General features: G+C 40.5%; 1 protein-coding gene across 2 annotated transcripts in view; it reads left to right on the plus strand.

The window, feature by feature from the left end:
• AGPS (alkylglycerone phosphate synthase) overlaps positions 1–22,361 on the plus strand; it is a 161,280-nt gene that overhangs the window by 123,179 nt on the left and 15,740 nt on the right. For both annotated transcript variants that reach the window (XM_018558082.1, XM_018558081.1), the window contains exons 16-20: positions 4,446–4,515; positions 7,802–7,863; positions 8,760–8,849; positions 16,219–16,318; positions 18,040–18,097. In XM_018558082.1, coding sequence (XP_018413584.1) covers positions 4,446–4,515; positions 7,802–7,863; positions 8,760–8,849; positions 16,219–16,318; positions 18,040–18,097 — 380 coding nt within the window. The remainder of the gene's footprint in view (positions 1–4,445; positions 4,516–7,801; positions 7,864–8,759; positions 8,850–16,218; positions 16,319–18,039; positions 18,098–22,361) is intronic.

The following is a 22,361-nucleotide window of genomic DNA, read 5'->3' on the forward strand; positions in this document are numbered from 1 at the left end:
CAATGTTGTGTGGGTGTGGGGGGGCGGCGTTGGTGTTTGTCCTATTGGGAGATGTTTTCCATTGCCTCCTTTTCTGGAGACAATATGGAAAGTTGGAAGTGAGGAGAGATCTCTCCAAAAGGTGGGCATATCCCCTCTTGCAACCCTACTAAAAATCTCATTTGCATCCCTAACCTTTTTGGTGAATCTCTGCACAATAAAAATCTGAAAGTTCTAACCCTCCATACCTTATACAAAACATTCAATTAAAGGTTTTGGCTAGAGATACTTTAAAGCCGAACTCCAATCACATATAAAATACACAAATTATTTCAGGTTTATAATGATAATTGAATGTATTTTTTAAATGCAAGCAGTGCAAGTACCTACATTTTAACTTGGATTTAGTCTATTGCAGTCCCTGAACAGCAGAGCTCAGACTGTGAGTTATCAAAAAGGGCAGTGATCATGTGCTTGTGTTGATAGGAAGGGGGAACAGAGTGATAAGCTTATCAGTCTGTTGCATCTCCTTTAGCTGTCCATTGGCAGACTTGGAGAGGAACAAGACCTGTAAGAATTACTTAAGAGAACTATGGGATGTTTTCCCCATAGTTCTCCTAAGGGTCACGGGAGGACATATACTAGCGTCCTCCCGTGACCCAAAGCTCAGTATATTGCGATCAGTATACAGCTCGCAGTATACTAAAAAACCGCCGCAACCGGGGCGGATCCTGACAATGCTGTCGAGATCCACCCAGCTGCGTGAGGGACAGCTGGCTCTGCCTATCTAGAGGCAGAGCCAGCTGTACCCGCCCCCTCCCCCATCCGTTCCTCCAGTCAGTGCTGGAGGATCGGAGAGGGGAGGAGGGTAATCCCTGCAGGGAGCAGTGATTTGGTAAATACACAGAGAAAGACTTTGTTAGAAAGACTGGTTTTGTACCCAGACATGTTTGTTTTATTTCCCAACCATTTATTTTGTTAACCAATTTGGTCAGTTGTTCCTCCGTATAGAGTGTGTTAATCTCTGTGTATATTGTATTGGGATTGTGCATGATCTTTTAGACTGAACAGTGACTCAACCAACAGCTGTAGGCAAAAAAAAAAAACAGCCCAAAAAGGGTGTGCTCACAGGAAAAGAAAAAAAATCAATTAAGGGGCAAACTTGATGGACCACTAGGTCTTCTTCTTTTGCTATCACTCTTCAGGTTCTCAGGTTGAATATAAGCAATATGTTCTTGTAGTTAAGCATCATAAAAGTGTGATGTAAATATCTGGAGTCCAGACAGTTCTCTATCCCCGCTCCGTGCCCAAGTGGCTATAAAAAGTAGCCTTGGCATATAACACAACCCACATTTTTATGAGCCACACTGACAGTGGGATTACTGTATCACATAGAGAGGTTCACTCTCTTTAAAGAGGAACTCCAGGACCTCCTCCTATTTTGTCTTGGTTACTGAAGCTGAGCTACCTGCTTTCTGACCAGTGGCGGAACTACCGCCGGTGCGAGGGCCCGGGGCCTGAGGCTGTTGGGGGGCCCAGTGGGGTAAGGTCCAGGGCACCCCCACAGCCAGGCCGGTGATCGATCAAAAGTACCGGGCACTACCGCAAGGCAAGCGGCCGCCTGAGGGCCCTGATGGGGTGAGGGAAGCGGTTGCGGTCCTTGCGGCGAGCTGGGCCGCACAGAGAGAACGGTCAGGTGGTGGAAGAGGAGGGGCCGAGGCGGGACCGGAGGCGGGGCTATGTTGTGCCGAGTGAGATGCGACCCGTCCGCGGCTTTCCCAAGCAAGCTGGCAGGGCAGATCGATCAAGGTAGATGCTGCAGCACCGGGCAGCATGGAGGCTCCAGGGCTGTCACTGTGGACAGCAAGCGGCACTATCCTGTTCATCCAGTGTGGGCTTTGCAGGAGCAGGGCATCTGACCAGGAAAGATAAAATCTTGCACCAGGGACCCTTTGGTTATTAGGTCCGCCACTGTTTCTGACCATTATCATACAGATGAGCTGATCTGCGCAACTAGATATATTCAGAGTAATGTATTGCCAGGAGTCAGTAGAAGGCTTGTGTCTTTGCCCACCCACACCATTGCCATCATCATAACAGACTAGCATGCATATAAAGAAGCGTTTCTACTTGGAACATATGTGTTTTTGCAGTGCTCAGCAATGTCATGTTGAGAAATGGCCACACACAGGTCATGGGGAAAAAGGGATCCCCATAAATCCTGCCACTTTTGGTCATTGAAGCCCTGCATTATATGCTGCCTCTGATGCCTTGGAAGAGACGGACCAGATGGATGATTTCCTTGTTGTCTGTAGTTGTATAATCAATTAGCTAGGTTATGGGGCTCCACTGTTACTTACATTACCTTACATGCTTACTTGAGGGCTTGTTCACACCAAATGCAGACCAGATCTGCATGAGTTTCTGCACATGCAGTGCAGTGTGTTTTGCCACGTTTTTGATGCGTTCCGGGCCGGTTTTGTTTTAGCCTAAAATGGGCTTTTACTGCATTGCAGGGCATTTGCATGCATTTTTTATGCGTTTTGGTGCGTTACAGAGCAGACAAAACAGGGCATGCTGCAGTTTTTCTACATGCTCTGTGAACTAGAGCCCAAAATGCCATTGGAATACATTGGATGCATTCTGTAACTGCTCTGCATCTGCTCTGTACTTGGTGTGAACAAGCCCTAAATAGGTAGTTTTTGAAGCAGACCTTGCAACGTAATGGAAGGTTGGCTTATTCTTTTGATTCCTTATGTAAAAATGTGCAATTAAGCATTTGGAAAAAAAAAAAAAATCACACATTAGGGAAAAAGTGAAAAATGTACTTTCTTTTCTCCTTGACTCCTAGTAGTCGGTAATGTCCCTGACCGTCCTGCAATTTCCTGGGAAAGCTGATGTTCCCAAATCCCATTCTTGCACTGTGCTAGTCTTCTCCTGATCCTTTGAGATCCTCCACTTTCCCAGGATCTCACAGAAAGACCAGTAACATTACCTTAGGTGCCAGAATTCAAAGTGCAAAGTATATATTTCACTTTTCTCCTCAAAGCGAACCTTTACCCCCTTTCACTAAAATTCACCGCAGTTTGTAGCTTTGCATGTTGATTTTAGATCATCTTGTTTTTCATTTACTTACAAATAGAGTTAATCTACTCTGGAAAGATTATGCAGGGGCCAAAGCGTTGCATCCTGGGAAGGTTACATCAGCAGAGCATTGTTGGGAATTCTAATCTCAGAGAAAGGCATTTTCCTCCCCTGAGGGGATGTGGATGGTCACATGTCCTGGTCACATGTGCCAGATTTTCAGGAAGTAATAGGAGAGCTAGTAATTTGCCCTTAGTTAACATGGCCACTGCCAGACGACTGGGGAAGAAAAGAGAAATAAAGTATGCAAAGAATACAAAGCCGGCAATTATCTAGAAGTATGTGTTTTGTAGATTGTCATTACTAAACATTTCGAAAGGTGTGTTTGTAGTTATTTCAACATATGGGTAAAGGTCAGCTTTAAGTTTGATTATATTTATATAGTATTCCATGGGGGACGTCCGAAGGATAAGCCGGTCTTGCATTTTTTATGTAATACCTGCTTTAAGTATAATTTAATTATTGTTCCCCTTTAGCGCACATTCACATCTTAGCAGTGTGTTTAATGCACATGGCTTATCTTGCGCTGTGTTAGGAAATGAATGGGCTGCCCAACGCAAAAAAACATACCAATAAGGGTGCATGTAGTATTTTTAACAACGCACTGCAACACACATTATTGCATTGCTACACTGCAAGGGTGCTTTGGGGTGTCTTACAGAATAGCACCACATTGCAACAATGCATGTAATGTGTTTACTGTGAATGGGTCCTAAATACCTGTACCAAATGAGGGAACTCTGTTTTAAAATAAATGCTAAAGTATAATTACCCATACATTCCAATATACAGTGTGTGTGTGTGTATGTGTAATATATATATATATAAACACTTTGCTTGCCTTCCTCTTTGCTGCTTTTAAAACTTTAGAAGTCTGTTTATAGAGTGAATAACCTGTGTCATTGCAAGTCAGCATTTTAGTTTTAAGGTTTATATATGTTTTAACACATGCTTTATTTTGGCTTAGCCTCAAGCCATGCCACTACTGCCAAGAATCATAGAATTTAATGTAAAAAAGATGATCAGACAAACTGTTCCTCTTCCTAGCTGTATAATTGTGCAAAATGTTGGCAGGTCTGAATAATTTATCTAAGCCAGAAACAAGACAAATTATCCACAATTGCAATTAAAAGCACAGCATTTGGAATTGTAATTAAATTGTTACATTGTATTAATAGCATACATTTTTTCCAGCCAGACGTCATTGTTTTAAGCTTTGTAAATGTGTTTGTGTGTTTTTATTCAATTGAAATACTATAGAGCAGCATGTAACGATTGTGCATAAATACCCAGTTAATCATTGACCATCTTTACAATTGCAGAGGCCTAGCAGCAGGCGAAGATAATGGCCAGAGAGGTTACATGCTGACATTTGTCATTGCTTACCTTCGGGTAGGTCACCCTTCTTTTCCTCTTCTCTTTGTCTGCTCATCAATGTGGATATTGACATATTCTGACCCCAGAGAATGTTGAGCGCTTTATAAAGGAGGCCTTTTAAATGTGTTGCACATCTTTGCTTTTCTCTTCGAGAACATGCTGTCATTTTCTGTGCAAGTTCTCTCCCCTTCCAATAGAATTCACATAAAGGCTTATTAGTTCAGGGGGTGCAGATGTTGCTGGGTTTAGATATGAAAGCGATCAATAGAAAAGGCAGTGTGTTATTTGCTACTTATCCAGTCAACAATAAATTGGACAGCCTCCATTCAAGTGGTTTCTAGTGCCATGTATTCAGGAAGGACTTGGTGTTCTATTCATGAAAATAATATCACAAAACCATTTCTAAATGTGATTGGCACTGCTCAAGGCCTGGAAAAATGTAGCTACCAAGAAGCTACTGTACATAAAATATGACTGGCGGCCAACTTTTGGGAGTTATTTCTTCTTAGGTAAAAACAATATATATTGCCAAACTTCCTAAAGGCTAAGCCACACAAAACTGTTAGAATGGAGTATTTAGGTACATGGTGGTGGCTTCTTCATTGGTTGACTTCTGTCAGAATAGAAAATGAAACCCAGGAATTACCTACTTGCTTAGAGATTCAGTTTATCTGACAGTTTGAATGTGATTAGTGATGCAAGAAGCAAAGAGAGAGGAAGTTACACAGCACAGGCTTCAGGAACTACAGTCTTACTTCCCTCCTCTTCATAGAGCAGTTTGTGCTTGGATGCAGTAGATTAGATACCTCGGATTAAACTCCAACCAAGACTTGCTGTCAGGACAGAAATCTCACGACTGGGGACATGGACAAAGAAAAACACATTTTTAGTAGAGTGGGCAAGGGTTATAACTTCTTACAGCGTTTTGATGGTGGTCTGTGCCTTCTTGTCCCTGTAACAACTGCTCTCCCATTTCTTATATGGGTGTCATCTGGATAGGAAGTGAATGAACATCAATCGAGTCACAGGCAGAAATAAAAAAAACTGGAGCTGGAATTGACCAAGTGAGTCAAGTGAGCGATGCTGCAATAGGCTTTGTGGAAATAAGCTGACAGAAGTTTTAGCTTTTCCTCATTTGTATTCAAAACTAAAAGGAACTTTAAAGTAAATGGAGAGACATTTCTAACATTGGCACAGCTTTAGCATTTGAGTTACCACTTTACTGGCACACAGATGTTTCTTCATGGTTCTTGTTTTTTAAATGAGATGCACATTTATTGATCAGATTTAAAGGAGAACTATGAGATGAGTGATTTCCACTCACCTCATAGTTCTAGCCGACCTGTGACAATGAGACTGTCACAGGTCGGCTCAGTAGATCGGGAGGTGAGGGAAAACAGAAAACATACCGGGTTCCCTCACCTCTCGATCCTGTCATGGCTCTCTGCCGTGACAGGGGGAGGGGCTGGATTCCCCTCTCCCCGCTCCGATCTGCCAGCGCTGACTGGCGGAACGGACGGGGGAGGTGGCGGGTACAGCTGGCTCTGCCTCTAGATAGGCAGAGCCAGCTGACACTCACGCAGCTGGGCGGATCCCGTCATCTAAGTCAGGATCCGCTCTGGCTGCAGCGTCTCAGTATACCGCGAGCTGTAGCTCGCGGTATACTGAGCTTAGGGTAACGGGAGGACGCTAGTTTGTGTCCTCCCGTTACCCTAAGGAGAACTATGGGGAAAAACACTGACCCCATAGTTCTCCTTTAACAATGTTAAAAGTTCATAGCAAGTACTTCCTGACTAAGCAGTGAAGTAGCAGCTTTGTTTCTAGTCCATAGAATATCAATATTCTCTCAAAAGGGATACAGGTTTAGTTTTTATTTGTGACTTAGTTGAAATTATTTTATACCAAATGGCTAACATTTCCTGTATAGGGTTCCCTTTATTGTACTCAAACATAGGATGTTTTCCAGATAAGTCTTGATCTGCTGATAATCATTGCAAACAACAAAAACAACTACAAAAGAGTCCGGGGCTTTTAAGGTGCCACAATAAGAACAATTTCATGTATTTTAGATTAAAAAAATAATAATTTTATTAATGCAAATATTTAAAACATATTTTTTGTGAAAGCATTTGGCCATTACAGAGACCAGTTATACATAAGCATAGAAGAAGAGTAACATATACATATTTTGGCCAAAGTCTTCCAGCTTGGACAGGCTGTAAATAATAATAGGCTCAATGCGTTTCACATGCAAGTGCTTCTTGAGGAGCATTAATGAAGATCATTGAATTCAAAAAGCAAACCCAATATGAATTGATACAGGGACAGCAGAGGTATCCTCAAATGCAGTCAAACTTTGTTGTCCATCTCAGATGTGAATGAGAGGATGGCATCAATCCACAAACTATTTTTCCTCAGAAAAAAGTCTCCCAGAAAGTCTCCCTCCGATCCTCCTATGTTGTCCCTTGGCGTCCATCATTAGAAATGACAAGCTTTTTCCTGAGGAGAAATAGTTTGTGGATTGATGCTGCCCTCTCATTCACATCTGGGATAGACAACAAATGTTGCTGTCCCTGTCTGAAGCTGTCCAAGCTGGAAGACTTTGGCCAAGATATATTTATGTTACTCTTGTCCCACACTTGTTTAGTATAATTGGTCTCTGTAATGGCCAAAATGCTTTTAAATATATGTTTTTTAAATATTCGTACTAATAAAATTAGTATTTTTTTTAAATCTACTTGATTAAAATACATAATGATACATGAAATTGTATTAATTGTGGAACCTTAAAAGCCCCAGACTATTTTGTAGTTGTTTTTGTTGTTTGCAATGCAGATTAGGGACACGGTGCAACCCACTTACCTCTCACTCCCTTCTTTTTATATTTTTACCAGCTGATAATCATATTTGGTACAAGTTAAAGCTGATGCACGCAGCCAATGGATGGCCCTTAGAAAGAAAAAATATATATATATACATTTTTTTTTTGTCCAGCAACCTTTAGTCGTGGCCTAAAGGTTGTCTTCTTTCCAATTGACAATAATAAGCATATAATGTAGTCTGCGTGAACAAAGAAAGAACAGACCAGCTCAAGATTGTTGCAGATTGTGTGATCTTTGTGAGTAGGGCCAATTTTTTCCTCAGGGACAACTTTGAATTAAACTAAATGTTACTCTTTACTAAATCTTTATGTAGATATTGATACCAGTATTGTCTTAAAAGCGAGCTGTAAGTAATTAATAATTTTCTTTCATATTGCTGACCATTTCATAAGAATATGTTTGTTATTATATATTTGTAGGATCTTGGCATGGATTATTATTTGATAGGAGAGTCATTTGAAACCTCCGTTCCATGGGATAGGTAAGACTTTGCATATATTGGCAGGCTGTGCTTGAGTAAAACTAATGACCTAATGGCTTCTCTCTATCCATGTTTCTATCCCTGAAAAACACTGCTCCTGACAGCGTGCGGTCATTTGTTTGCAAACTTTAGAATCACTGTATAAACACTGCTTTGATTAGATACTGTGAATGTACTTGTAATTAAAACCAGAGTCTTAGTGAAAATGTAAAAAAAAAATTATTTCATGTAGGACGATCATTAGATTTATTTCACTTATAGTACAGCTAGCATAAGTATGTTATTATGTCTCAATATCATCCTGCTGTAAATATTGCCAGTTCAATGAAAGGGGAAAGACAACGCAGTGAATCGGTAATCCAAAGTACATCTGTACTCCAAACTGTTTTCCATCTCATGCTGAAACTTCTTAAGAAAGGGAGAGCAGAGGGATGACTTCATCTATGTTACCTTTGTTGTATTTAGCACCAGTCCATACCATTGAGATTTTTGACTGCAGTTTGTATATACTCCCCTTAACGAATCTGAAACCAAATGGAAATACTGTTTGTGTATGTATGCATATATTTTTTTGTTGCGGTCTGTACCTTCCTGTCCTGGGGACAACTGAGCCCCCTATTCTTTTACGGACATCAAAGGTAGAAGTGAGGGAAGATCCCCCAAAATAAAGGACACTCTTTAGAAAATTAAAAATAACATTGTCTGGAATAAGGCTTAAATCCACAGCCAAATATTTTTCTTTGATATTGAGCCACCTCTAGCTGAATACGTCAGTCTAAAACTACTGCTAACACGTCTACAAAGTTATTTTGCAAAGTGAAAATTCTGGGTGGGAAATAACCATTCTTCTACTTTTTTGCTCTACATAGTTGTGAATGCTCATTTCTGTATTGTAGGGTGCTAGATCTTTGTCGAAATGTCAAAGAGAGAATTGTTCGAGAATGCAAAGAAAAAGGTGTTCAGTTTCCACCACTATCAACGTGCAGGTATGTCAACGTCTGCCTTGTCAGAACATCTCCTACACTATTCTTATTGAAAGTTTGTTACGCATCATGGATCCCTAATTGTGTAATTCTTGCATATAAGACAGCATTACAGTTTAGTGCCTTCACTGCATGATTTTATGACGAAAGGACATCTTAATACTATAACACTAGAGGAAACATAGCTGCTCTTGGTTAGTCATCTGAGGTTTTATCATCTCAGCCAGGCTAGAGTAAGATTGATTGATTGGAGTGCTTAACCTTTGTAAAAGTCAGTACATTGATTGCGATTGAAACCGAATAAAAATCGCATCAAGGTTTCATGATGGAAATTTTTAAACGAATAAAGACCGTTTGACGAACATAATATAAATAAACTATTATTGCGTGGTCGTTAATTCCTACGACCAGCACTTTATGAGTTTAAAATTGGAAAGAACCACTCAAGAAAAGAACTGTTGGGAGTTTTATTTTTTGTTTTATACAAGCTGAGTTACATTTTTATCTCTCTTTGACGTGTTATTTTTTACTCGATTGAGCTAGATTAAATTGTTAGCAGTTTGGGTTGTTAAAAACTTCCAAAGCTGTAAACAGAATTGTAGATTATATTTAGAACTTAACAAAATAATTGAAGGATGTGGTAAAAAGATGAATAACAGATCTCTTAAAATCCTCAACATCTGAGGAAATGCCCTTAAAACTTTCTTGGTGGTGCGTTGCAAATGTGTCTCTATTATCTATTCTCTCCAGTCGAGATAATTGCAGGGCATATATCTTCATGCGGCAGTGCTAACAAAAACAAAGCTTGAATTGTAAACCAAATTCTTTCACACAAAAATGTCAAACATATTCTCTGGTTTGTCATTACACGTTTATGGTCAGGCTTGGGTTGATTATCCTTCGTTGTGGGTTCCTCCAGCAGCGTGGACAGATGTAAATCTTGCTTCTGCACTGCTATCGGAAAACTGGTTTGTTAGGCGCTTTGCGTAAACTTTTAGCCCCATATGATGGCCACACGCAAGCAAAATATTTTTTGGGCTGATTGTTTTACTCATGCATTGTAATTATGTGCAAAGAAATTTGGCCTGCACCTTTAGCACAAGTCAGCCATGTCAGTACCCTCACTTTAACTTTAGCAGGCCGATCCTTTGAAAGTTCCCATTGTGTTGTGATTTTGTATTTTTCTCCTGGTTCAGCGATACTTTAAGGAGGGTTAGTGTCCACAACCAAAAAGAAACACTCAATTTCTCCACACAGGTCATGGTACTTTTAAGGCACTATATAATTTTCTGACTGAAAGTGATATGGTTCCAAATTGGTATGGTTTATTGTATTATGTGCCGGCGATAGCCAGTTCCTGCATGCTGATGTCACCATTGCATTTGGCTTTTCTGGACCCTTAGAGGGCCCCACTGCTGTATAGTCAATAGGAAGTGTCCATGTCACACATGCAGCGATATGGACACCCGAAGAAAGACCCTGCCTCCTGTAAAAGTAGAAGAGAAAAGACTCAGGACTGGAGCATCACGTGACTGCTGATTTAGGTAAGTAAAAAGGGCATTTAAATGAAGGCTTGTGAAATATTGACATACGCTTTTGATCCACCTAACCCTCATGTGCCATATACCTGACAGTTAAGAGGGTGACCACATTTCTTAGAGGCTGCAGATCTACAGACTGTATGCCACAGCCTTGTTAGCCTGCTCTTTCCACCGCCAACAAATATCACACTGGCAACCCCCACAATGAGCACACTCCCTCTCATAAGCTTACACACACCCCTCATGCACATCAACTTATAAAATTGGAATTCCAGTTTGATGATTTACTTATAATAGATTGGGCTGTGGGTTAGGTTTGCTTTGTCATTTTCTCTGAAATGCGTTGGCTGTATCTGATATTTCCTTTCAAATAAATGACCTAAACAAACTTTTAAGCGAGATAAAAAAAATTAAGAGGCGCTCTTAACCACATATCCATGATGTGTCAGGCTATGGCAGTCTCTCTTCGTAGTCTTGCAAACCCTGCTTTTGCAGTAATCTAGTGAACAATGGATGTCCACTTTGTAACATTCAGCATTTATGCAACTTTCTAAAACTACTTCTGGACCCAACTTTCCTAGAAGTTTTATTAGCTTCTAGCATGTAACACCATCTTCAAAGATGATATAAACATTGCTGTAACATTGTTTATGCTCATCATGCAAATCCATGGGCATCACAGTGGTAGAACATTCACAGATGGCTGAGCCAACATAGACATTTTTTTATATGTTCCCAGGATATTTTTGGCCAGGAATGAATAAAGCACACAGGATAGTTTTACACTGCAGATCTTGGTGTTCATGTCCAAATAAGCACACGTTATTTTTAGCTGTGAAACTCCATATATTATGCTCTTTGTACTTTCATAGTACATTAAATTAAACAGCATTGTGTGGAAAATCCACAGTCATGTTTCTTCTGCTTTTCCAGTTCTTGTTTAGATTTTATTATGATCCCTTTCCCCTGCTGAAGCTTACAATAGCTGACATTATACTATGCACCTTGGAGGTGACACGAGATAATATCCCGTGTCAACATTTTTTCCCCCCTAATGCAAATTTAAACTGGTGTTAATTCTTGATATAGGCATTAGATGGTATTCTGTCACTGGACAATATTCAATATCTGATATGTGCGTATACATGGTTGTATAATCTATGCATGCTATTAATGTGAAGACCCTGTCACCAGACCATTCATTTTAAGAACAATCTTTCCATATGATTTATATCTGCATTTAACATATGTTATGCATATTATTTACCTGTAAATGCCTTCATTGCATAGACATACAAAAGGACTGAGATGGCTGCTGGGAGCCACCATCTTGGATGTTATGTCAGCAGCCAGAACAGACTCAAAGCTGTCACTATTTGCTATTCCCCAGAAGCTACATAAAAGGTTATATAGACAATTGAAAAGTAAAACACTGCAAGTAAGAAAAGCTTATGCAATTTCCTAAGTTGATGATAGGGTCTCTTTAAGTAACTGACCAGTTGTATCCTGATTAAGAACCCTTAGGTTGCTATACACTGATTTTTATTGGCCAAAGCCACCAAATGAACCATGGATTAAGGATTCTTAAGAGAATTCCTCGTTCACTATAATAAAGCTAAAGTGATGGCCTGAAGGTAACATAGACACCCTCAGGTGCCTGTACATACCAATTATGAATATGATCACCCCTGATTCCTGAAATCTAGGAAACAAAATGTTAGTTTTCCAATGAAAGCTGTTGGCTGCCTCACCCTATCCTGCTTTCTACCGCTCCTTATTGGTTATCCATAGCAGATTGCTCTAGGCGGGGGTCACAAAATGCTTGTGAATGTAATGAAAGGCATGAGGAAGCACTTGAGAGTTCTTCTGTTGCATTCAGGGTAGCACTTTAGCTACATTGCATTCCCACTAGCACTGTAGCTACATTATAAGAAAGAAAGAGTTGCTTTAAATAATGCACTTAATCAAAATATGGTCCACTGGGAATCAGATTGCTCATCAAACATCTAGAAAAACACAAGCCTGTGCTTAGCATATGTGTAAGTGAATAGTGATTTTTTTTTTCTTTTTAAAGATTAGTGGGGTGTTTGTTGAATACCAGTTACAGTCTTTTACATAACTTCTTGAGTTTTAACATTTTTATTTTATCAATGAGCAAATGATATAATGAAAAATAGGTGCAGCCAATAGAGTTCTCTCTAAAATTCAGCCATATTCAGTATTTGCTTGCAGCTGGCGTGAGACATCCCCCACATCAGAAATAAGATTGATGCAGACTTCATTAAACTGTGAGCAATGCAATAGTGGCACCACAAAATCTCCTGAGACTAGCAGTCAGAGGTAGCAGTGCCTTAAATCTCACACTTCAGATATACAGCTCCTATACCAAGAAGGTCACTGCTTATTTTTCATGAGGACTTACAATTTAAATCTCTAGTATTTACCTTTAGCAGGGTACTGCTTAGGCGCAAATAACATTTCTAGATAAAGCAAATCTTCATTTTTGTTCAGTTCTACTTTACTAACCCCCTAACCACCACTACATCTGACCTCCATATAATCTAATTGTATTTGGTATAACCATATATTTGGCACTGTCTTTTTCAAAAGTCATCCTTTGCAGCTGGTTGCGATGTTAATGTTCCTTTAAAAAGATGACTGATTCTGAGTCGACTTGTCCTTTTGGAAGAGCTGATGAGTAGTCTGTCAGGGAGCAGTAAACTACATCACACACTGATTCTATGTATGAATTCTGCTTCTCTACCAGTTTTATGAATATGTTTTAACAGCTGGAATTCAATAGCTACTGCAGCATTCAATCTTTCAGCAAGAGTAATGCAGCGGGACAGCAATTCGTTTGCAGCTCAGTGGATTCCACAAGCATGGGAAATACTGAGTCCTTTATGCTTACATGCATTCTGTTTATAGGGATGTGTATATCTCGGGGTATCTGATCTACATGGCAGCCACTGCTTTTAATAGCTGTATTGATAGTCTTGGCAGAGGCTGCAAATTCATATTATAGACGTGTATGAAAGAGGACAGTGTTCAAATGCATTTTTTAAACCTAAATATAGTTAGATATTTATATACACTTCTATAAATAGATGTTTTTTTAAAGGAACCTTGTTTTTGTGGTTTTATAAAAGTTTTCAGTTACATTTGATGTATAGCTGGTTCTCTACACCTAAATAGAATCTTATTTATAATGAAGGAGACATTTAAGCTTTAGGTAAAACTCAGTAACATTAAAGGTCTCTTAAAATGGAAAATCAACTTCTGTGTACTGTGGTTCCTATCATTAAGATACTGAGGTTGAGTACCTCCTTGCCCCCCTTGATTTTTTAGAAGAATGCACCTTAAAAGCCCTACTATATATTCTTCCACATTGTTTCCTATATAAGGATGTGGTGCAGTATCATTGGGGTGAAGTCCTCTTACGGTATTCTTAGAAGATTGGATAACTTGCCTTGACCTGAAATATTAACTCAGGTCATATCAAAGTAAGGATGCATACACAAGTCACTTTGTTGTTGTGTGTTAAAATGGCAGTTCGGTTTTAAAAGAAATTGCCAATCAACAGGATTTCTATAACAGAAAGAGACCGCACATGCTCAGCTCGGCCAATCAAGTGACCGAGAACTTGGCCCAGTTTTGTACCCAGACAGAACTGACACAATCATGGACTGTGGGAGACTGATCTAACTGATCTACATGCCAAACTAGGAAGTTCAACTTTGTAATTGGAAAAGGGAAAAGGAGGTACAGATAGGATGCTTTTTATATATATATATACACACACACACACACATAGACACAGTAAAAAAAGTGTAATATAAACACTAATGTGATTTTACATTTTAAAAGTTGCCAAATCTTCAGCTTTGATTAAAATAAATAGAAAGGTGATCCTGCCATGAAGTGCCTTGTTGAGACACTTCCTGTTATTGGATGACAATGCTTTGCCCCTGTCTCTAAAGTTGCTTTCCTCCATTGTCTCCTTGTCACTCGTGCTTTGGCGAATAGGCTTTTTGTTTGCTATTTGTATTGAGATTGTAGTCCATCACCGGAGTCCCTATGTGTGTTGTAAAGTAGACAATGCTCCATGCTCGCTCCTGTGATGTACTACAATCTCAATATAAATAAGTAAACTAAACATGAGATTGTAGTCCATCATGGAAGAGAGCTTGCAGCAGTGGCTACTTTACAACACACAGGGAACAAAAGTAGCCACCCTCCAGAAGAAAGGACAGTGTCAGCACCAATTCAGAGATGATTTGAGGATCTACAGCCGAGTGATACACGATTAAGTTATGTTTTTGTTAATAGTTAAGGTGCTTTTTTATGGTGTTTTTTAGGATTTACCTCCTGAGTTTAGTGTCACTTTAAAATACATGCACCAGGAAGATTCACCTGCTCAGCATGTTTGGTCAATGTCAAATTCAGTGCTTTTATAAGTCTATACCTTTTAATCTTTTGAAAATGTGAGAAAGCATTGATTTTGTTTTTATCCTCTTTGTGTATTTTGGGTATGCATACACACTTGCCTGTTACATAGTAGATCTATACTTATGGCTGCCATCTTATGTGTGGAGCTTTGCTCCTCATATTTACTTTATAAAACTGTAATGTTTAAATGTTAGAATCGTCTCACAAAGTCTACAAAATCAGAGGAATGTTCAATGCCTCTTTGTTAAATTTAGGTTATAGTAGATAACCTCCGACCTTGCACACTATATAACTTATCACAGCATGTTTATAGGTGATATTTTTTATTTATTGCCAAGCTTAAAGCACACAGTCAGCACAGACCTTTGTGTACATGCATGTCAAGTTTAAAGTATGACTTATCCTAAAAAAAAAAAATTCTTGAAAGCTCCCTAGAAGTACATGTGAATTCTTTGGCATTAAATTATTTAAAATTCCTTCGGACATTTTATTTTACAAGCAAGTGGCTTGATTAGCATTGCACTTGTAATAAAGGGAGGGACAGCCATTTCGAGCTACTTTATTATCTGCAGTGTATTGGCACTATGCGACATCCATGCGATGTTCCCACCATGTCCGGAGCAGATCTGCAAACACAGTGGAGTACTTTTTTGCCGTGTTCCGGTGTGGATTTATCCTTGGCTTAAAATGGGCTTTCCTGTATGTTTGCATGCATTTTTAATGCATGTCCATGCATTCCAGTGCATTTTGGACCAAAGAAAATGAGACGAGTAGTATTTTTTTTTTTTTGTCTGGACCAAAACGGACTGCGCTGATGTAAACAGAGTCCAGAGATACCATAGGGATACATTGGGATGCTTTTTTGGTCTGGGAGCAAACTGTTCTGGTCTGGACATGGTGTGAACAAGCCCTCAATTCTACCACTTCTTAATTGGCAATGGCAGCATGATATTTTTAATAAAAATTAAATGTTTTCACCGGATGCTGTATTTTTTTTTCTTACACGTGACTGATTCACTCCTAAAGTGGAGCTGTATGTGACCAAATGTCATGTCCTCAGCTGAAGGGCCTTGTGGCCATCACATTCAGGTAGATTTGGCCTGCAGCATTTGGTCATGTGAACAAGCACCAGAAAGAAAGGGGAGGTTGTTCCAAGGGGTAAGGTACATATACAGCATAGGTTACTTTTAAGTGACGTTCATAATAGATAAAGTTGGGTTTGGGTTAGAACAGCTGTCAAGGGACACTTTTTTTAAAGTAGACTGTGAATAGTTTGTTTTTATGATGTCTGCACTGCTATATAGACCATACCATTCACAGTATCTTTAAGCTGTGTATGTGCTGAAACAAATTTTTTTTGTCGATTTTTTTTTTTCTTTTAGGGTCACGCAAACCTATGATGCAGGTGCCTGTGTATACTTCTACTTTGCCTTTAATTACAGAGGCATAAGTGACCCAGTGCATGTCTACGAAGAAATCGAGGTAATGTATAAGTAGTCTGTTGCTTCAGAATTCTCAGCAGACATAGAGTTAAGAACATGATCTGACAAAATAATAATGACGCATAACAGTCCTGCTGTGAAGTTTCCTTTCAGTTTTCAGTATTCTAAAAAAAATAATCTTTAAAATGTGTTTGTTAGACTACTTGCTGGACTCAAATTAACTATATCTAATACTGTGATTTGAAACCTTTCTGCTCTCCTACTGATATTTCTGCACTTCCTTATAACTGTGTGCCTTGAAAGACCGTATAATCAGATGGGTTATGGCTAGGTGGGCTACAAGGAACCAAACACAGCACTGGTGTAGTGGTTAGCGCTTCTGCCTTACAGCACTGGGGGTCCCTGGTTTGAATCCTGGCCAGATCACTATCTGCAAAGGAGTTTGCATGTTCTCCCTGTGCTTGCGTGGGTGTCTCCTCCGGGTACTCCGGTTTCCTCCCACACTCCAAAGACATGCTGGTAGGTTAATTGGCTCCTTTCTAAAATTGGCACTGTATGTGAGATGGGGACCTTTAGATTGTAAGCTCCTTGAGGGAAGGGACTGATGTTAATGTGCAACTATGTAAAGTGCTACGCAAATTGTCGGCGCTATATAAATACCTGTAATAAATTAAAAAAATAACCCCCCCCCCCCCTCACTTGACCAGTATAAATCACAGTAGAGCATTCTTAAAACAGTAGAACCTTCTTAAACCGGTCTAAGAGCAAGCTGGTTCTGACGATCAGGGAAGTATAACTTTTTTTTATTTTAGCACCTAGAAGATAACGAGCACTTAATCCTTGTGGGACAAGAGGGGGGCGGCGGCGTAGCCCCACTGCATTGGTTAATAAAAGTTTTGCCTGGAGTTCTTTAATCTATCTAAAACAAATTACTGCAGCCTGTTGTGTTATGACCTACAGCCTTCCTTTCCTTGCATCGGTATGTGTGGGTGAGGCTGCAGAGATGTTGGTGCTTAAGCTGGTGAGCACACTTGACTACAGTTTTGCAGGCATAGATTTAGGGACACCCAAGTGAGGAAATAAAAGTACTTGTAGCTGTTGGGGAAGCAGCATTGTTCAAGCAGAACTATGGGGTGAGTTAATTACACTCATCCCAATAGTTAGAGCCGACATGTGACATTGAAACTGTCCAAGGTTTGCTCTATTGATCGGGAAGTGAGCCTAAACATACTACTGCTCGCTCACTTCCTGATAATCTCCCTGCAGAGACCGGTAACTGTCGGTCACTGCTCCTCGCAAGGATTCATCCCCCACTTTCCAATCCTCCAGCGCTGACTGGAGGGACGGACGGGGACGGGCACAGCTGGCTCTGTCTCTAGATAGACACTATGAAGGCACTGTCAATCAGCCAGGGGGGTGGATCTCGACAGTATTGTCAGGATCTGCTCTCGCCATATAGCGGGCAAAAAAAGGTTACCCCATAATTCTCTCATAAAGTACAGCAGCGTGCAGAAAATGTCAGCGGTGAAAAGATAGAGCACTTCTATGTGCCCCTGGGTTAGTTCTGATGCCCATATTTAGGTTGAATATTTTGTTCACCGAATTGTCCCAACCTGGTTCAGAGTTACAGAACGTTCATATTTATACATTTAAAATGTGTTACATGTTATAAGTTATCTGCATCTCCCTGTTGTCATCCATATTGCAGTAATAAAGCATTTTTCCCTGTATCTGTTTTTCCCTGTATCTGTTACAATGCAGTTTGCTGCTAGAGAGGAAATTCTTGCCAATGGAGGAAGCCTTTCACATCACCATGGAGGTAGGACACTGTAGTTTATAATATGTAGTGTCACCTGTTGTCATGTAACAGAGATCTTCAATACTCTCATACTATCGTACAAAGTATCGGATGCAGTGGTGTAAAGCACGCCACCACTGGACTCTAGAGCAGTGGAGATGCGTTCTCTGGAGTGACGAATCACGCTTCTCTGTCTGGCAATCCGATGGATGTGTCTGGGTTTGGCGGTTGCCAGGAGAATGGTACTTGCCTGACTGCATTGTGCCAAGTGTAAAGTTTGGTGGAGGGGGGATTATGGTGTGGGGTTGTTTTTCAGGGGTTGGGCTTGGCCCCTTAGATCCAGCGAAAGGGAACTCTTCAGGCATCAGCATACCAAGACATTTTGGACAATTTCATGCTCCCAACTTTGTGGGAACAGTTTGGGGATGGCCCCTTCCTGTTCCAACATGACTGCGCACCAGTGTACAACGCAAGGTCCATAAAGACGTGGATGAGTGAGTTTGGGGTGGAGGAACTTGACTGGCCTGCACAGAGATCTGACCTCAACCCGATAGAACACCTTTGGGATGAATTAGAGCAGAGACCTCGAGCCCGGCCTTCTCCTCCAACATCAGTACCTGACCTCACAAATGTGCTTCTGGAAGAATGATCAAACATTCCCACAGACACACTCCTAAACCTTGTGGACGCCTTCCCAGAAGAGCTGAAGCTGTTATAGCTACATAGGGTGGGCCAACTCAATATTGAACACTACGGACTAAAACTGGGATGCCATTAAATTTCATGTGCGTGTAAAGGCAGGCGTCCCAATACTTTTGGTAAAATAGTGTAGTTTACTGTCATGCCTTTCTAGGAATTTCTGCTTTATTGCAATCAAACTGCAGCAGAACTAAAGGCACTTTGTCTGGATGTGGCCCCTGGGGACTGGGCCTGAATTGTCTCTATTGTTTCAGACTGTCTTGATATTATTACTGTACAGAAAAACTATGAAAGAAGCAGTAATGGTATTTGGACACCTTCGTCGGCGGGGTGCTGATATTACTAATGATAAGTTATGATATCACCATAGAGCAATGAGGAAAGCTGCAGTAATCATTACTTTGGCATAAATGATGTCATGTATTGTCTTTAAATGTTTGGACTTTTTAGTATGTAACTATAGATGACTGAATAACCTTGTAAAACTCCCACCTTGTTTACTTGTTGATTTTCTAGATTACGATCCCATGAATTTTAGATCTTCTAGAGTTCTTTTAATTGCATTAATATTTCTATAAAATGTAAGCGTCACTCTTAAAGAGCGATGACATGCCATAATATTGTCTTCTTGTAATAGCAGCCTCTGTCGATGGTAACAGTTTGCAGATGACCCCTACCAAAGAGTTTGGATGAGTTAACTGAGGCATTACGAAAACAACATGACATCAATCACTGTGTGTTTTTGTCATGTTAGGAGTGTGCTGTGGTGCATTTGTGAAATTTTCATGATTCCAGATGTTCTACTAGGGGAGGCACATATGTGGCTGAATAAATGTTGTCACTTGTCTATAGTGGCCTAGGCAATTTCTACTAAAAGAGAATTTCAATATAACATTATAAGTTGGCCAATTTGGAATAGAAGTGTTTTATTATGCCAATTAAAGCCTTTTATGGCCCTTTTTCTGTATGATTACTACAAAGACCTCATTAAAATGCTCGCAAATGGAGAGTGCTTATTGGTCACCACGGTCACATGACCACGCTGACCTATGGGAAGCACTTCTTAGCTCCAGGACCTGGTCCCTGGATAAGAAACGCTTCTCATTGGCCAGCGTGGTCATTTGACGGTGCTGAGCAATGAACGCTCACCATTAACGAGCTTTATGAGCCTGCCATAAAAACTAGGCGAGACCGGAATAATCCCACCTACTCCCAATATACCTCAGTTTTTTGCTAGTGTCCTTGGAGGATGGACAGGTCTTTTTTTCAGCTCTGCTGTGTTTTAAACCTTATTTTTGGTTAGCACTTTTTTCATCTTTCTTATTTTTTAATCAATACTTTTCATTGCATCACTGTTGGAGCTTTGTCTCTTTTAATGCAGTTATTTAGTCACGGTCATCCACAGCCTGGCTTTTAGAGCGTGTCCAGACCCCACATTGTGGACCTTCAGGCACTGGATTACAAATGAGGCTCTTTCCAGACTCTGTTCTGGGTAAAAGTTAGCTACGGAGTGCTTCCCATGTACTTTTGGGTCTTCTGGATTAATGTGTCATTGCTCCACTTCCTGAGGCAGAACAGCATTGGATGCTTTACTCCAATCTATAGACTGTTTCCAAGGGGGCCTTCACCCCATTTCTTCTCTCAGGGCTCTTGATGTCTTCATTCAAGTCTAAAAATGCTGAATGGAATCTACCAAATCTGTCATCTCCTTCCAAATACGCTTTCCTACACATCCCCATCTTTCCAGCATAACAGCGATTCCTAAGCTTTGCTATGGGGGCCTCTGCACTACCAGTTTGTGGGCATGCCCTTTGAACGCTCATCTGAGCCTCAGGTATACACCAAGGTGCTTGCCGTTGTGTGAGCCCCACTGCACACTTGTCACATCCCCATCAAGGGATAGTTAGATAGTTATCCATGTATATGCACACCAAATATCTCCACTGTGTATACACACCCTGTTTCTTTTATTTCTCCACATGAAGTGCCTCACACATTTAGAACCCTACTCAACTTTTCATATAGTCCATAACTAAAGTACTTTTGTATGGTCCAACGCACTTGTTCTCCAAAATGGGATCAGTGATCTTTCTGAAAGCAAATATGTGGCCATTGTATTTTTTAATAGACACTCAAAAAGATTAAAAGTGGCATATAGCAGAAAACCATTTGCAAACTTAATTAAAAGCAGATTTAAAATGTACTCGCATTGCTTAGTGCACCTAACAATGTGCACACAAAGAAAAGCAGATCAGCCAGTGACTGCCTCATCCACTTGGTCTGAGTAGCTCTCTCACTAGTCCATAGTAGACCACTCTCTCCAATCGAACACTGCGGGATCATCAAAATAAGTGATCCAACTCTGCTGGATCCTCAGGATCTCCTGACCCAAAGACCAATTTGCCATCCTGCTTCACGGTCACTGGCGTTAATGGCACAGCTGTTGAAGCCTGAGGGACAGGCGCATTTCTGAGTCTGATTCCTACAATGCTAAAAGGTAGGAAGTCTACTTCTCACAAGGTCTTTAATTGGACATGGAAGGCGTACATCACTTGATGCGGGTCTCACAGTTAATACCCAGGATTTCAACCTGTCTCTGTGGGCCTAATCCTCTCCTACCTGCAGCTGGGTCTTAACCAGGGATTGGCTCTCAACACTATCAAGTTTATGGCCTTTCTATTCTGTTTCAGAGGCTGTTGGCCTATAATCTTTGATTTAAGATATTTGTACAGTGAGCTCCCATGTAGATCCCGCCATCTATTCCACTCCTTTGGATCTGAATCTGGTTCCCTCTGCACTTCAGAAACTGATGTTTTAATGCACTAGAGACATTCATCTCTCTAGTGTCACCCACGGTCATATTTCTTGTAGCTATAACCTCAGCAATGTCTGTTTCTGAACTAGCCGCCTTATCCTGCAAGGAACCCTTTCTAGTTTTGCATAGGGACAAAGAGGGATTTGGGACCAAGACTTCTTCCAAAGGTATCTTCTGCCATTTACCTCTTCAACAGGACATTGTTCATTCCAGCTCATTAAAATAAAATTTGCCTCCATTGGCTGGATTCAGTTCAAGCTGTGAGAGTCTCTAGGGTAAAGTCCTCAAGGCTGCTCTTTGAGGGGCAGGTAGTCCCCAGTTTTTTGTTGATTTTTCTTGGGCCTGTTAGTCTGAGGGGTGAGGAATACAGCAAACAATCACTACTTTTGAAAATCCTGAAGGTTAAATACTGTCTGTGCCCCTCAATGAATGCGAAAGAAAAAAGGATTTTTGTACTCCGCTTGGAATGCTATTTTTTTACTCAATTGAAGTCCTACCCCTCTGTGTTTATGGTCATAATCTCGTCAGTGCTTTGCTACATGGTGGTGCAGGGATGGTGGTGCAGGGATGGTGGTATACAGCGAGTATATAGAGCATATATAAGAGCACCTGTTCTTTGTCTACATTGGAGATTACAAGGCTGGAAGGATGCCAAGTCACTGCTGTGAGGGGAAGCAGAGTGAGCTAAGCTGGCTGACTGCATGACTATAGCCAAATCGCACAGGCTCGGGCTGAGAAAAAAAACCCACAGCCTGCTTATGTAATAGGCAG

The sequence above is a fragment of the Nanorana parkeri genome, unplaced genomic scaffold (genome assembly GCF_000935625.1).
Source record: "Nanorana parkeri isolate BGI_ZX_2015 unplaced genomic scaffold, ASM93562v1 scaffold319, whole genome shotgun sequence".
Lineage (NCBI taxonomy): Eukaryota > Metazoa > Chordata > Amphibia > Anura > Dicroglossidae > Nanorana > Nanorana parkeri.